The following is a 15,001-nucleotide window of genomic DNA, read 5'->3' on the forward strand; positions in this document are numbered from 1 at the left end:
GAGAGAGAGAGAGAGAGAGAGAGAGAGAGAGAGAGAGAGAGAGAGAGAATTAACTATAAGAACTGTACAATTCTGGACAGTCTGACTGCAACAGCTATGGGACAAAGAGTGTTGTCAGGTTCAAGGACAAAATTTCATTTATGAAAGCTGCCTTGTGATGTTTGTTTTCCAGTGCCTCAGTTATAGCAAAAAAAGTCAGCAAAGTTCTTTCTTTGCGCATTTATTGTGCATGGTACTTTTTATTTTTGCACTCCCTATTTCTCTGATAATACTAAATAAACAATTTGCCAAAAAAGTGCTTGTAAGTGTTGGAGACTCCACTGGTATATGTTTGTGTGGTGAGGGGAGGCATTTATATTGCAAATGGAGCTGAAAAATATTGGATCCTAAATGAAAAGACATGTCTGTTTACTGAAACTTTTTTTAAAAATACCTACTTTAATTAATACTAACTGTGTAGTGCATAAAGACCTCTTAGTGTAGGTTGATCTTCAGCAAGCTGCCTGTAAAACAGCTAGTCAAGAAGTATGCCTATCAGTGTTTGCACATGGAGGTAGGTGGGTGGGGTTAGAAAAAAAGCCAGATGAGGCGCAAAAAAAGATAGCTCAGCTGTTGCATAGCAAGGGGCTACGCCTCAGGTGGGCGTGGTTCAGAGAAGGCTTTTTCACCCGGCTTCTGATACTTGTGAATCCTTTCCTCCTGCCTGAGAGGCTTTCATGCACTCATTTAATGTTCTCTTCTAGAAACAGGTTTTGTATTGTTTCAAAAACTTGATGGATCAACAGTGAGACTAAGACAAGTGTGGAGAACCTCAGGTCCACTAGGGTCCCAGTCCAACCCATGAATTCTCTAAATGACTGTGCCCCTTCCCCCCAACCAAGTTGGGTGGCTTCCCAGTTTTTGTGCAGTGTTTTTCCTTTTCTGCTGGTAGTTTTTGTATTAGCAGCAGAATTGCCCCATCTCATTTACCTTTAGCCCCTTGGAAATGCATACCCTGAGAGCTTCTTCAAGATGGAATTCTGCCCTTGGGCTGAAAGAGATACTCTGGCCCTGGGCCAAGAGGTGCCTCCCTCAAGACACATGACTTCCTTACTTCCTTAAGCCAGCATCTGTCTCCCGCCTGATAGTTTCAATGTTTATGGGATCGTCCTCTTGGGCATTTTATCCTTCTTTGTACAACATTAAAAAAGCAAATCCAAACTATCTATACTCACCATGGGCACTTTCCAATAAGTGTGCATGCACATTTTGTAGTATAGAAGTGAATGGTAACTGTTCCCTTTACAAGAGGAAAAGGAATGCTGTTGAGGCCACTGTGGGGTAGGGACTAGCCACTTTTAGATACACTGAATTAGATACGTGTAATTCAATGCATACTTAACATTCTGGACACACATGCAACTAACGACTCCTGCCATCTTGTTCAGGGGAAACCTGCTCTTTTTCATCAGTAGCTGGATTTGCGCAACACTAATTTGGTGAACTTTTGTGTTAATCATAAACCATATCCAGCTTCATTTTAAAATGTAGGAATGAAATGCTAACCCACCCCCTACCCCACAAAAAAGCCCTAAAGAGCTGATTGATGATTGAACAGAAAAACAGGCAAGGCTTTTGAAAACAAAAACAAAGAGAACCTGTATTCATCCTTGAGCATGGTGGGTGGGAGAAAGAGTAGTGTTTGATCCCGATGCTGTATGTGTCCTTGAGGAACAAGTTGTCTCACCCAGCAGCTAAAAAAATTGAATGTGACAGGTTTGTCTATGTGCAAGAATGCAGTGAGATAGGTCACTGCTATTCCCACTCTACATATAGGAAACTGAGACTGGTAGTAATTTACTCAAGGGAAAGAACCCATAATACAGATGGGGCCTAAACTGCTTTTTGTACCTGGACAACACTGGTTCACTTTTTATAAAGGGATTTGGCTGGGTCCACCATCTCTTAGCTGCAATTCTTCTTCTGTACTATAGAACATATCACACTAACTCGGAAGCAGCTTGAGCATTCCTTGGCCAGGCTTGCTTCCTTTACTACCGAAGAAACTGAGGCCTGACAGATCACTGTTCACAAGACTCTGAGAAACTGCTGTGGAGACAGCCGAGCTTTCCGGGTATCTACCAGGCAGCTGACTGTTTTGTTCTGCATTCCATCCTAGCTCATATCCTGTTCAGAGCTGTTTTCGGGTCCTGTTTCAGTGATCAAGGAAGCAATTCCAGTGTACAGAAATAGCTGAACACTTGGGTATCCTCTGATGACAGGAATGTTGGAGCTGGGAATGTATTATTAGAATGGTGTTTGGCATGGCGGTCAGAGCAAGAAGTGTGCTTTCTAGACAGCTTTGTGTCCAGGCCAAAAACATTAAAGTGCTTAGAGATTTGCAAATGGCAAAAAGGGCTGGAAAGAAGATAAAGTAGATAGGCAGAAAAGGTGTGGGCATTTGTTTGATGAAGATGACTATTATAAAAGATTATATACACCTCAGTCTGTCTATATGAGAACATCTTATGTAGTCCATTCAGTGAGATAAAACATCCCACTTCAGAAGACAGCTCGGAATGGGGATTACTTTTGAACAAGAAGGCAGGATGTAACAGTACAGAAAACCTGCCTACATATATCTGTGGGCCAGACAATGAGACTTCCAAAATATTACAGCTGTCTGTCCCGTTTTCTATTACTTATATCTGTATATAAGTAATCTTATATACATATCTGTATGTATGGCCACTTGCTTATGGATTACTTTCTATTCTGAAAGGTAACTGAGAAGGTAACTGTATTTAACTAAGCCCCTCATCCAGCTCATAAATTATTGGAGCAAAAAATTCCAACTTCAAGTATAGCTGACGGGATCTGAGCTAGCAGTGACGAATCAGAGAAAGGGATTGGTGGGTTGGCGGGGAGAGGGGGGTGCTTAATGAAAATGTTGGCCCAGTGTGCAGCCGCTGTGAAAAAAGCAAACTCCCCAGTGAGGATCAACTACAACAACTGGAATTGTTCAACTTAGACATTTTTCTTCTTCTCCTATAATACTGTAACTCAGGATCGTCCCATGAAGTTGATGGGGAGGTTAACGATAGATGAAAATACTTCTTCATACAATCTATGGTTTGGGATGCTTTAAAGGTGACTGGACAAATTCATGGAGGAGGAGGAGGCTATTAGTGGCTACTAACCTTGCTGGCTTAGTGCATCCTGCATGGTCCTCCTGGGCCCTCTAGTCTGACCCCCAGCTCCAGCCAGCTCCATTCATGACTTGCCTACCATGTGCATGCCCAGTCTATCCTTAAACACTGTCACTGATGGAGCTTTAACCACCTCCCAGAAACAGTCCTGGGTATTTGATCTGAATGCCTTTGTGATTTCAGCAGCCATTGCCCACCTTTCTTCCATATCTATTTGCATGTTACTCTTGCACTTGCAAGTGACATGTAGCTAGCTACAGAGTGTTCCCAAACTATTGTTCAGCAACCAAGTGACCCTCCCCTCAGACTGAGTGTTCAGAGGGATTCTCTGTCTTTAAAAAGTATTGTCATGTATATCAAACCTGAAGGAGCAATGATTCTTATGAAGAACAATAGGCCCAGACAACTGTGTGTTTTTTTACTTTATTTATTGCATTTCTAACCCATTCAATAATCAGTGTTCTCAGGCAGATTATGAACAGTTAAAGACTAAAGTGTGATGGAAAAGCCAATATAATTCGAAATAAATACAATGCAGTGCAAAACAACAAACAGTAAAGGATAAAGCAACTGAAAAGTATAGAACTAGATGTAGAGGCTCAACCTCTATCTACAGATCCTCTCCCCCCTTTCTCAGACATAAACAGTCAAGACACAGGTTGAATTAAATCAGTGTATTAGACTGCATATGCTTAAGACAACTTGAATTTATTACAATGTTTGTGAAGCGTGATTGTGGGAAGCCCACAGTGACTGTGAAATTTGCCAGACATTTGCCACTTTGCTTTTAAGCCTCTGTCTGGCTATTGGTGTGAAGTTGTATTAGAAGAGCAATTTTAAGTGCAATTGCGTCACTCATTTAAATGATACTGCTTTAGCAGAAGCTATCTCTAGTGCAACACCAAAAGCATTTGTTACCAATGTGAATTTCAGTATATTGTGCCAGAGACAGTTTCTGCTAGTGCAATGTCATTTACATTAGCTGTAGTGTCTCACTGAATACTGACCAAAGTTTTGAAACTGAGTAATTGAAGATTAATGTAGGATGTTAAAGGAGCAGTCTTATTTCATCCCCCTCTACTTTTGTGCCATTTTTGAGCAGATGTATTTTATCTGAACCCTGCTTTTGCCCCCCCCACCCCCCAAAAAAACCCCCAGGCATTTTTTTATAAAGTTGTATGCATTTGGGAATAGTTTCTTTTATTCTTTAATCTCTCCTTCATTTATGGAACTGCCTCTTTAAGCCACTGATAACAAGCACAGATCTCTTAATTTCTCCTCCTTTTCCATGACCATGTTCATCTGCTATCTGTCATTTCCCTTTATGTTTCTCCAACCCTCAGGTCCTCAGTGAAATGGACAGAGTTAGGAGAAAGCCTTGATGATTTCTCTGGTATTTTTTTCAACCCAAAGGACATGTATTTGTCTATCAACACTGATGCACATAATAATTAAAAAGAAACCCCCATCTATTAAAATAGATAAGGCTTTTTCCAGCTTGGTTGGTTTCAAGGATGACTGGAGAGTTAGGGAAGAATTAAGGAGATGGAAATGAGTAACTTTCCTTCTGTCTGGTTTGTTTCATTTGAGACAAGGAAGGCTGAAGGAAATTATGCTGGTGCAATTGACAAAGTTACAGTGAAGGAAATTGCAGTGGAGCAGGAAATGCAGAAAGGAGGAATACAGGATTTGCATATATACTGAGCTGCCCTGCTAATATGCCACCATGGATTGATAGTTCACTGAAAGCTACTTATTTCCATGTTCCCAACAAATGATCATGCTTACTGTGGCTTGTTCCCTCCCTCATTCCCAGCTCCAACGCATAGCCAAGGTGGCTCTATGGAGGAACTTCTTATTGCCTCAGTGCCCTTTCTGTAATTGGTCTTCCAGGTTGTCTGCTACTGAGAAAAACTCTTATCAACTCCCTGCCTGCATCTGATCACCAAGTATGAGAGTCCTTATCAATGTATGAACACTTTGTTGCACAGCACGGCAAGCCAGACTCTTAGATATATAGGCCACTGTGCTGATATCCCTGTCTTGTGAATCTTTTCGTCCATTTCATCCTCCATTTCACTTGCATTTTTAACAACTCTGGGTTAAGTCCCTGGGTTAAGGGACTGGATGAGTGTGTGCGTGTGCATGCACATGTGTCCTTTTTTGTTTGCCTATGTATCCCAAAGGTTCAGTAAAGAGCAACTGTAGGACATTGGAAAAAAGAATTGTGTACATAAGAGAACAGAATGGTGCTTGGAAGGACTCGCCACTTAAACAGCAATGTCTCAGAGCAGCAAAAAGTAATAAAAATAAAGACAAATTCTGTTCATTCCACAAAGAGCCTCCCACATTTAAATGTTCTCACCATTTGTTGATATTCAGATAAAATGGGGAGCTCTCAGTCTCACAGACAATCTTAAAGAGAACTTGCTCCTGTGATGCATTTGGAACATGTGTCTTCTCTAGTAGATACTTAAGGAAAACTCCTATTACACCAAGCAGGGCTTCATAAGTCCCTTGGCCATGTTGTCAGCGATCACTGATCAGATGAGCACTTACTAAATTGTGTGAGACATTAAATCCTTATTAGCAGCTTAAACATAGCCATAATTCCATGTTTAGCTCTGCTGGGCCAATTTTTCCGCGTAAGAAGATCTGATCAATTAAATGTGTGTCACTGTTTCTGCAAAGGCCTAGCTGGAAGTGCTGTGAAGAAAGGGCTCAATCAAGAGATTGTGATGCTTTTAACTTTATGCTTAGATCATTGCTTGATTTCAGTGGAAATTATGCACTCTTAACTGACTGAATTGTGTCAGTTGGTACTGCACAGAAAACAGTCAGATGCTATAATGTGTCTTCTTTGTTCATCTTTCCCTTGGTATAACACAGGTGTAATTAACTCTGAAGAATAATAGTACTGAGGCAGAGAGAAACAAGCCTTCATTAGCAGTTAGCTGTGGGCTGTTTTAGTACTGCTGTTTTAAAAACCTTCCTAACAGAGAAGTTTTAGCACAGGGCTGCAGGATAAACCATTGAGCTTTCTGTATGTATCGGGAAGGAGGAAAATGGGTCTTGAGTGTGTCTATTGGGGATTCTCCTATAGAAGCAATTGCATAGATTGCAGTCAGACAAGGCAACCTCAGCTAGGCTGTGGAGATGCTGGAATCCACAGCATGCCTTGCTTCTCAGTATGCCTTGCTCTCAGTGTAACCTCAGCAGCTATGAATACAGGATTTAGGTGTTATCAAATTGCATCCCTTTGCCAGAACTTTCTGTTTGATTGACAAATATATAATCAGAAACATTTTAGCAGCTTATAGCTGCCAGAACATGCTTTTGAGATAGTCAGGGGTTTTTTTGGGGGGGGGGGTTGGCACCCCAGAAGGAGGCAATTATGCAGTCCCTCCTGAAAAAAAAAAACACCTAGTGCTGTGCAAGCTTAGTAACTTGGTCCATTGTTGAACCAGCCCTTTCTAGATAATATGTTTGAATGTTTTGTGTGGCATCTTAATTTGGGGTACTTCTGGATGGAAATTATTTTTTTGATCCTTTCCATTCTGGATCTTTAACTCTGGTTTAGGAATGGACACAATCAAGGTTTCATGGGTGGATTACCTACAGTGAGAGATGGATGGAAAGAGCGTAGCCCTTTTGATTCTTCTGAACCTTTCAGCAACTTTCAGTATCATTAACAGTGGTTTCTTTCTGTGACACCTAGGTTTGGGTGTGAGGACACTGTTTTGCAGTGGTTCTGCTCATTTTGGGGATTAATCCCAAAAATGCAGATGGAAGCTTGCTTTTCTACCCAGTGAATTTTGGTCTTCAGATGTTGCTTAGTATGCTTTTCAGTATCTTCAGTGAAATCATTGAGAGAGAACCATTGAGAGAAATTGGATTGAAGTTCACATGTGATGAAAATCTGGTCTACCTCTCATTTCCATCTTCTGATTTCAGAGAGGCAATGGAATGGACAAACTTAGTGTTAAATCAGAAAGGATGAAAGTGTTGGTCAGAGGCTCTATCTGATTTAGAGTGTTCAACCTGCTTTGAATGGGGCTCTACTTCCTGTATGATTACCCCCACTCCCACAACTCCAAGATTTTCTGATTGCAGCAGCTTTTCCCTGGCTTTATACAAATGAATGGAATGGAAGTGTCTCCATTCAGTTAGATGAAGCAGGGAAATTAACTTTAATTGGAGAAGGAAACAGAAACCCTACTCTTGCATATGGTAAGAGATCACAGAAAGTAAAGTGTATGTATAAAAACAAAATTTTGCTAAGGGTGGCAAAGTAGATTGAACAGAGTTTCAGCAGAACAGAATACACAGAATGTGATGCTATCTTGCTCCCTTGGAAACTTGAAGGTAATCAGAAACCATGTTGTGGCTTGTCAAAAAATAAGCACAGGGAAAATGTGACTTTTCAGAAAGGGAGAGGATCACAGCATTACCCCTTACCCAAGTCCCTTCCCATCTTCTTCACTGGCATTTCCGCTTTTGGCAACAAAGAGTCTTTTGGCCTGTTTTACTAATGGAATTCATTCCTCTTATTGATAGCACTTTTTACACATCTTATCTCTGAGACTAGTATTTACACTGTTTCTCAGAAGCCTCTTGAAAGGTCCATACAAAGGCAGGCTGTGCTATCAGAAATACGATCTTCCTGTAAGTTATATCCCCACCTACTGGGCACAGTTAACTCTGATTCATTCAAATATCCTGGTAGTGACTGCTGCAATATTTCATAACATGCAGGAGCCAGGAGTTGGAAAAACGTATAAATGGCAGTCATGACTTGCAGCTTCCTCGAATTTTGTGGGGTTTTTGGTATGTGTGTTTTGGTGGCAATGGGAGACTTAAGGGCATATTTTTTCTGGAACATATAACGCCTTGTTTTGCTTCCTTCCAGGGGCCTTTAAAACAAGAACAGCAGCAAAACGTCCAGAACATGACATCAGCCACTGATTTTGATCATTTGGAGATTCAGCAGCAGTATAGCCGGGTCAACGCTCGCTGGGAACCCTCTGATGATGAGCTGGACAATGATAATAGTTCTGCCAGGCTCTTTGAGCGATCCCGGATCAAAGCTTTGGCAGGTACACACTGCATTCCTACATTTGCTTGTGGAGACATTTCTTTAGATGCCATCCCTAACTTTTCTCTACCCTTTGGGGCAAAAGCACTTTCTCGTGAGAACCTTTCTTTACTGCTGTTCCTTTGTTTTTCTAACAGCAGTCTAAGAACTCCATTGCTTTAGAGCAAGCCAAACATAGCCCATCAGCCTTGTATATTAACCTGACAGTACTGTTTTTGTGGTCCCATGCAGGCAGAAAAAACCAGAACTTTACCTGATGGCCACTGCTGGTGCCTTGTGGACTGTATTTGACTGGATGGATCACTTCAGGGCCTGAGTTTATTATTTAGGCAGTGTTTGTCTCACCTACAAGTAACTGGGCATTGCAGACTTAGAGATGGGATTTGCACAGTGTGATAAAGCTACAGTAGAATAGTGAGTTGTGTAAACCCAGAGTCCTCCTCACACTATAGGGTGGCTTCTTTGTGACTTGAAGCCATTCCAACAAATTTTTCAAACGTGGACAGTATAACATGCCCAGGGAAAGTCCTGCAGAACCGCTTGACCAGAGCTGAAGAAAGGCTTGCCACTCTAGCCAAGTGACTGATGACAGGGATGCAAAGTGCCCAAGTGACACTTTGGGTAGCTGTCAGCAGCTGCCTGGGTTTCAGCTATCTGTCACCACCACAAGCCCCACTCAGGGCATCCCCCTGCTGTTTTGGGCCAACATCCCTACTTGCCATTTTGGGCCAGTGGAGAAAAGGATGCCACGTCAGCCAGCCAGCTGAAGGGAATTCTCTTCCCTGCCACTGCCAACTGTGCCCCTGCCTGCCAGTTCAGCTTGTCAGGAAGAAGATGGAGCTTCAGCTGGCCTGCTGGAGCTAGCTGTTCTTCCTTGCCAGCTTGGCTTGCTGTTTCAGGCACAGGTATGAGCCTGTTATCCTGGGCTTTCTCCTGAGAAGTCTCTGAAAAATGTAGCTCACCCCCTCCCCTCCCTCACTTGGTGCAATACTTTGGGTGCTATACCAAGTGAAAACAGGAGCAGGAAATGGCACATTCTCCAGGTTCTGCTTGGGTAGAGGCCCAGGAGAACATGGCCTCCTATGTCCCATTTATCTCCCTGTGGGGGGATCTATATAATGTGCAGAGGGGAGAAGGAGCATTTTCCTGGCCCTCCTGAAGAGGAGGCTTAAGACAGCATGACGACCCCAGCACAATCAGTGCAACAGGATGAGACACATTCTTTTGACTGTCCCTCAGAGTCCATGCAGCCCCTCTCTCCAGCCAGGGTCAACAATGGGGAGTCTCTCCCAGGTACCCCCAAGTGCTGCTTGGGCATTTTGGGCAGCTATCATCCTTGCTCAACTCCCCTCACTGCTCCTGCTGCACCCTTGGGTACCAACCGGAGGACTGTGGTGGAAAGTGGGAGAGGACATGTATCAGGATCTCTGCTGTGCCCAGCCAAATGTCAGGCACATCACACATCCTGTGGCAAGCAAGTCATACTACATAACTTTGTACACAGTGGAGCGTCTTATGTTGTGCAAACCTGACCATAGTGCCACCTAACAAATAAGTGTTGAGGTCACATGTACTGTACTGTGGTCATTTGCTGCTTTCGTTGCTTGAAAGAGAGTGTGGGGCATGCATATAAGTAACAGCCATAGCTGACTGCTGTTTTACCTCAACTGGGAATGCAGAGAAGAGGACTGTAATGTTACCTGAGTCCATGCATGTATGAACACTCTCTTGGAAGAAGTGAGCACATGTGTGCGACACCTATAATGCTGCATTGGGTTTCTCCTGCAACCTGTCTTAATGCTTGGAGATGGCTGAGCTGGTGAGTGGCAATGGGAAGGACTGAAAGGCGCGTATCAGTCACCACACAGCTGGAGCAGTATCTGCTTATGAGCAGGGAAATGGCAAATTTAATATCTTAACAGGGTAGTGGCCAGTTAGAATTTTTGCAGAGAATAATAGCTTTGGCTTGCAACATGATAAATAGATATAGAGATGAGAAGGAAAGCCAGTGAGTGCAGAACAAGGTACTAAAGCCATGTTTTTACAGGCTGGTATATGCTTGGGCAAAAGAAGGATGGCTTGTGCCTTATCTGCTGAGCTGCATAGCTCTGGGCATTGCAGAGACATATGGAATGAATGGACAGCTGTGCATAGGCATAATTAGAAATAATTAGAAATGGAATAGAAAATAGAACTGCCAAGATTTTACTCCCCTTGTACAAATCTTTGATATGACCACACTTAGAATATAGTGATTACCTTTCCTGAAAAGAGCCCTGTGAACTGATTGAGAAGTGTTAGCAAAGGATCTTTAGAAGTTTTGCACATTATTTTAATTATTTATTGCACTTGTATGGTGCCCAACACAAAGTTCTCTGGGTGGTTGACAGGATCAATGAAATATTAAAATACAGTAGTCTCTCATAAAACAAGAAAGCAGCAACTTTAAATAGAATGTAAACATTTAATTTCTCTTGAAAGTCTATGGAAACAAAAATGATCTTAACAGAGCTGTCTGGGGAGAGCATTCCATAGCTAAGGTGTAACCACTGAAAAGGCCCCTTCAAAAGGACCTTTGGAGATGATTTCAAGATTTGGGTAATTACATCTTATTTAATTTATTTAAAATATTTCTAGACTGTATTTCAAAGTAGGAGCCCTCTCTTCAGGTAACCCGCTCCCAAGATAAAAAAGGATCAAAAATTAAAGACAGTACTATGAATAAAGCCCAGAAGCAGCTTGGAAGCCAGCATAGACAACACAGTAGTGTCATATTTCAAGTCATGTACTCCCAGTTAACAGTTTAGCAGACTATCCATCTCTTTTCTGAATAGTGCTTTACCAAGGCATAAAGCTTATTTCTCTGGTTATTTAAGGCAATGATGTCTATCTTAGCCAAAATGAAGCCGGAAACATGGGACTCTGGTCCTGGAAATTTGAGATAGGTGCCAGTGGGACTAGAAACTGTGCTTGGAAAAGATCAGGAGAAGCAAATAGAAGTGGACCTTGGGTTTTTCTTAGACCTGATGTCCATGCAGAAAGAATAAGCAATTGCTATTTGAACTTTGGAGCAGTTACAGGTTTTAAAGGGTACAATGCACTTAATGGCTCAGAAGTCAGATGCAGGATGGGTCTGAAGAAAGGAAACAATAGTTGACTCTGGATAATGTAAAGAAAGCTCAGGGAGTTTTCTGCCCCCTTAATATACATTTTTGCTAGGCATACAGTACAGCACAACACAATACATAAATGTAAAGGTAAGATTAAGGTGCCTCACCTGGGTTCAGTGACAAAGAAAAATAAGGCTGGTATCTTATGCGTATTGGTGACACCTGAGTCCATATCTTTGAATAACTTCAGCCAGCAGTTCCATGTAGTTATTACACAGCACTGTGGATAGAATTGACCCATGCAGGGTTCCAAAGCATAAATGTGAGGGAATCATGCAGTAATTTCCCAACATCACTTCTAGAATTTTGTAGGAACAAAACCCGTGGAACTGAGTGCCTCCAAAATCAAGTTCAAGTAACCTTTCTAGAAGAATAACATGATCACTGGTATCAAAAGCTAGTAAGAAGTCCAAGAGAATCAACAGAGTCACACTCCTTCAGTCTCTTTCCTGGTAAAAGCCAACCCACAGCAACAGTCCCCATCATTTTTGGCACAAGGGACCAGTTTTGTGGAAGACAGTTTTTCCACAGACTGGGGGGTGGGGTGGGAGGAATGGTTTTGGGATGATTCAAATGCATCACAGTGGTGCCTTATGCTTCAAACTTAATTCATTTCAGGAGGCCGTTTTGAACTCTGAATCATTTGAAGTCTGAAGCGATGTTCCCCATTAGAAATAATGGAAGTGAATTAATCCATTCATAGATCCCGAACAATACCCATTTCAATAAACTTAAATAGTAAATGCACTTAATTTAAGGTAAAAATAACATAATTAAATGCCAGATTTATTAATTAACACTTGAAAACAATAAAATATGTAAATATGTACAGTACTGTATAATAAAATGAAAATTGCATTTACTGTCCAAATTTTTTAGTGAGCAGTACTGAAGCAGAAAGGGATTGAGAAGGCAGCAAGAACGATCGGGAAGACAGACAGTTAAAAGGCACTGAAAAGGATTGAGGAGGCAGTGAGAAGAAGTGGAAAGGGCACAGATGCAGCAAGAGATGAGAGATGACTTTATCCAGTGACCTCATTTTTTTCTCTGTGCCTCCAGTTTGAACTTAGAAGCATTGTTCAAACTTTGAAGATTTTAAATTTTCTCTAAAGTTTGAACTCTGGATCTCTCCCACTGCTCACCTTCTCCTGTGTGGCCTGGTTCCTAACAGGTTGTGGAGTGGTAATTGATTATTCCATGTCCCAGGGGCTGGGGACCCCTGATCCACAGGATCACTAAAGTTCTGCCTCCAAAAGCAAGCCTGTAGCAAAACTGAAACGCCTCTGAAACTAGCAAATATTTTCATTAAAAGTGTCTAGAATTTTCAAGCTCTTTGCTTAGGAAAGAGATATTAGCCACAAACTTGTAGCTATTTGAATATTCTGGGTCCAGATTAGGTGGTATTATGTTTATTTCAAAAAGCTGTTACCATTTTGTCTTTTAACAAGTTTTTTGCTACCTCCTGGACTCAGATTCCTCATAGAATAGTAGAGTTGGAAGGGGCCATGAAGTCCATCGAATCCAACCCCCTGCTGTTGCAGGACACCAAGTCACACCATCCCACTCAGATGGCTGTCTAGTTTCTGGGAGAGCCTACCACCTCTCTAGGCAGCTGGCTTCATTGTCATATTGCTCTGACAATGAGGAACCTTTTCCTGATAACTAGCCTGAATCTGGGTTGAGGCAGCTTGAATTGATTATTTTGTGCCCTACACTCTGGTATCAGCAAGAAGAGATCTTGCCTTTCCTCTTTGTGACAGCCTTTGATGTAATTATAGAGTGATACCATGTCTTACCTCAGTCTTCTCTTCTCAAGGCTGAACATGCCCAGCTCTCTCAGTCTCTCCTCATAGGGCAGTGTTCCCAAATCCTGGATCATTTTTGTTGCCCTCCTCTGGACCCTTTCCAATTTTTCTGCCTCTTTCTTAAATCTTGGTGCCCAGAACTGGACAGTATTCCAGGTGAGGTCTGACTAGTGAGGAGTATAGAGGAACTACTACTGCTTGTGATTTGGAAGTAATACTTCTGTTAATGCATCCCAGAATAGCATTTGTCCTTTTGGCAGCGGCATCGCATTGTTGGCTCATATTTAGCCTATTGTCCTCAGTTACTGAGAGCTTTTTTCTTTTTCAGTTCTGTTGAACCACGTATTCCCCATCTTGTATTGATTCATTTGGTTTCTTTTTCCTAGATGGAGGACTTGGCTCTTGTCTTTATTGAATTTCATTCTGTTGCTTTCAGCCCAGTGTTCAAGTTTATCAAGATCGCCCTGGATCTTCATTCTGTCTTCTAGGGTATTTGCTATTCCACCCAGTTTTGTATCGTCTGCAAATTTGATTATATTTCCTTGTACATCCTCATCTAAATCATTAATAAAGATGATGAAGAGCACTGGGCCCAGGACTGAACCCTGTGACACCTCAATGGTTACCTCCATCCCTACTAAAAGTAATAGCTAAAGAAGGGCCAGTTCTTTTAGGAAAACAATAATCCTCAAAATAATTTATATTTGTAGCATAGAAACACAGATCAATGATTCCATTACAATGACAAAACACTGGCCAATTCACACAAACACTGGGAAAATAAAATATGCTGGCTTCTTCTCTGCATCCTACATGTGCTGGTCACACACTGTGTGATTTGCCTAATTACCCTAAGGTGGGCAAGTTGCCATATCATCTGAACTAAGCAAAATGCACAGAAGGCATGGATTCCAAACCACCCCAGAATGGCTTGTTTAGAGTTCTGGAATGGTTTCAAACCACCCCCTGCCAGGCACCTCACTGTGTTTGGGCAGCCCACATGCTGTGGGGGCAAGGAGGAAGAGCTATTGTAGCTTCTTTTCCTCAATGATAGTGCAAACCTAATCACCATGTCTTCAGATGAATTGTTCAATTAATGGGGGCATTGTATGGGTTTGTTTTTTTTTTAAATAAGGGAACTCCTGCCATGACAACATTCTCTCAGTAAGGAAAATAGCATCCTGGTTGATGGATTGACCTGAAAATAATGGGTGTGACTGTATGTTAAAGCTTTATGTGCAACTCTAGCCCCTCTCATCGAGATCTGAATCTGGTATCTGCCTCAAGTCAGGACTCTTTACAAAATCTTCAATAATAACTCAACAATAAGCTGAGGCCCTGTTGTGTAGATATTACTCAGCTCCCAGTTCCCCTTTATATTCAATCCCATCCGTTTGACTAAAGAGCTCTTAAAGCCCCGAGGAACCTGGAGCGTATCAAATTTAAGGGGGAAAAATTTACTGCAGTTGGAAGAGGCACTAGTCAAATGCACTTTCTCCCTGCAGGGAAAATGTGCAATAAGCAGGCAGAATTTTTTTTCCTAGCACAACTTGGGAGAAAGCAGGAAGCAATCTGGTGGTGCATTTTTGGTGAAAAATGGAGGAATAAGAGAATAAAGCAGTGGGACTAATTGCAAACATATGTCATATTTGCAGATATATTCCTCAAGAAGCTGGAACTGGGTGCAGTTTTCTGTTGACAACTCACTGAAGCAAACCCAGATTGCCACATCGTGAGGCATAA

At 41.9% G+C, this 15,001-nt stretch overlaps 1 protein-coding gene across 5 annotated transcripts in view; it reads left to right on the top strand.

Moving 5' to 3' along the window:
- Positions 1 to 15,001, top strand: part of SPTB (spectrin beta, erythrocytic) — a 128,183-nt gene that overhangs the window by 28,269 nt on the left and 84,913 nt on the right. For all 5 annotated transcript variants that reach the window (XM_044438242.1, XM_044438241.1, XM_044438244.1 and 2 more), the window contains one exon: positions 8,098 to 8,284. In XM_044438242.1, the coding sequence (XP_044294177.1) occupies positions 8,137 to 8,284 (148 nt within the window). In that variant the 5' untranslated portion in view covers positions 8,098 to 8,136. Of the gene's footprint in view, positions 1 to 8,097; positions 8,285 to 15,001 lie in introns of those variants that run through there.

Source organism: Varanus komodoensis, unplaced genomic scaffold, assembly GCF_004798865.1.
Source record: "Varanus komodoensis strain SLA01 unplaced genomic scaffold, ASM479886v1 scaffold32, whole genome shotgun sequence".
Taxonomy (NCBI): domain Eukaryota; kingdom Metazoa; phylum Chordata; class Lepidosauria; order Squamata; family Varanidae; genus Varanus; species Varanus komodoensis.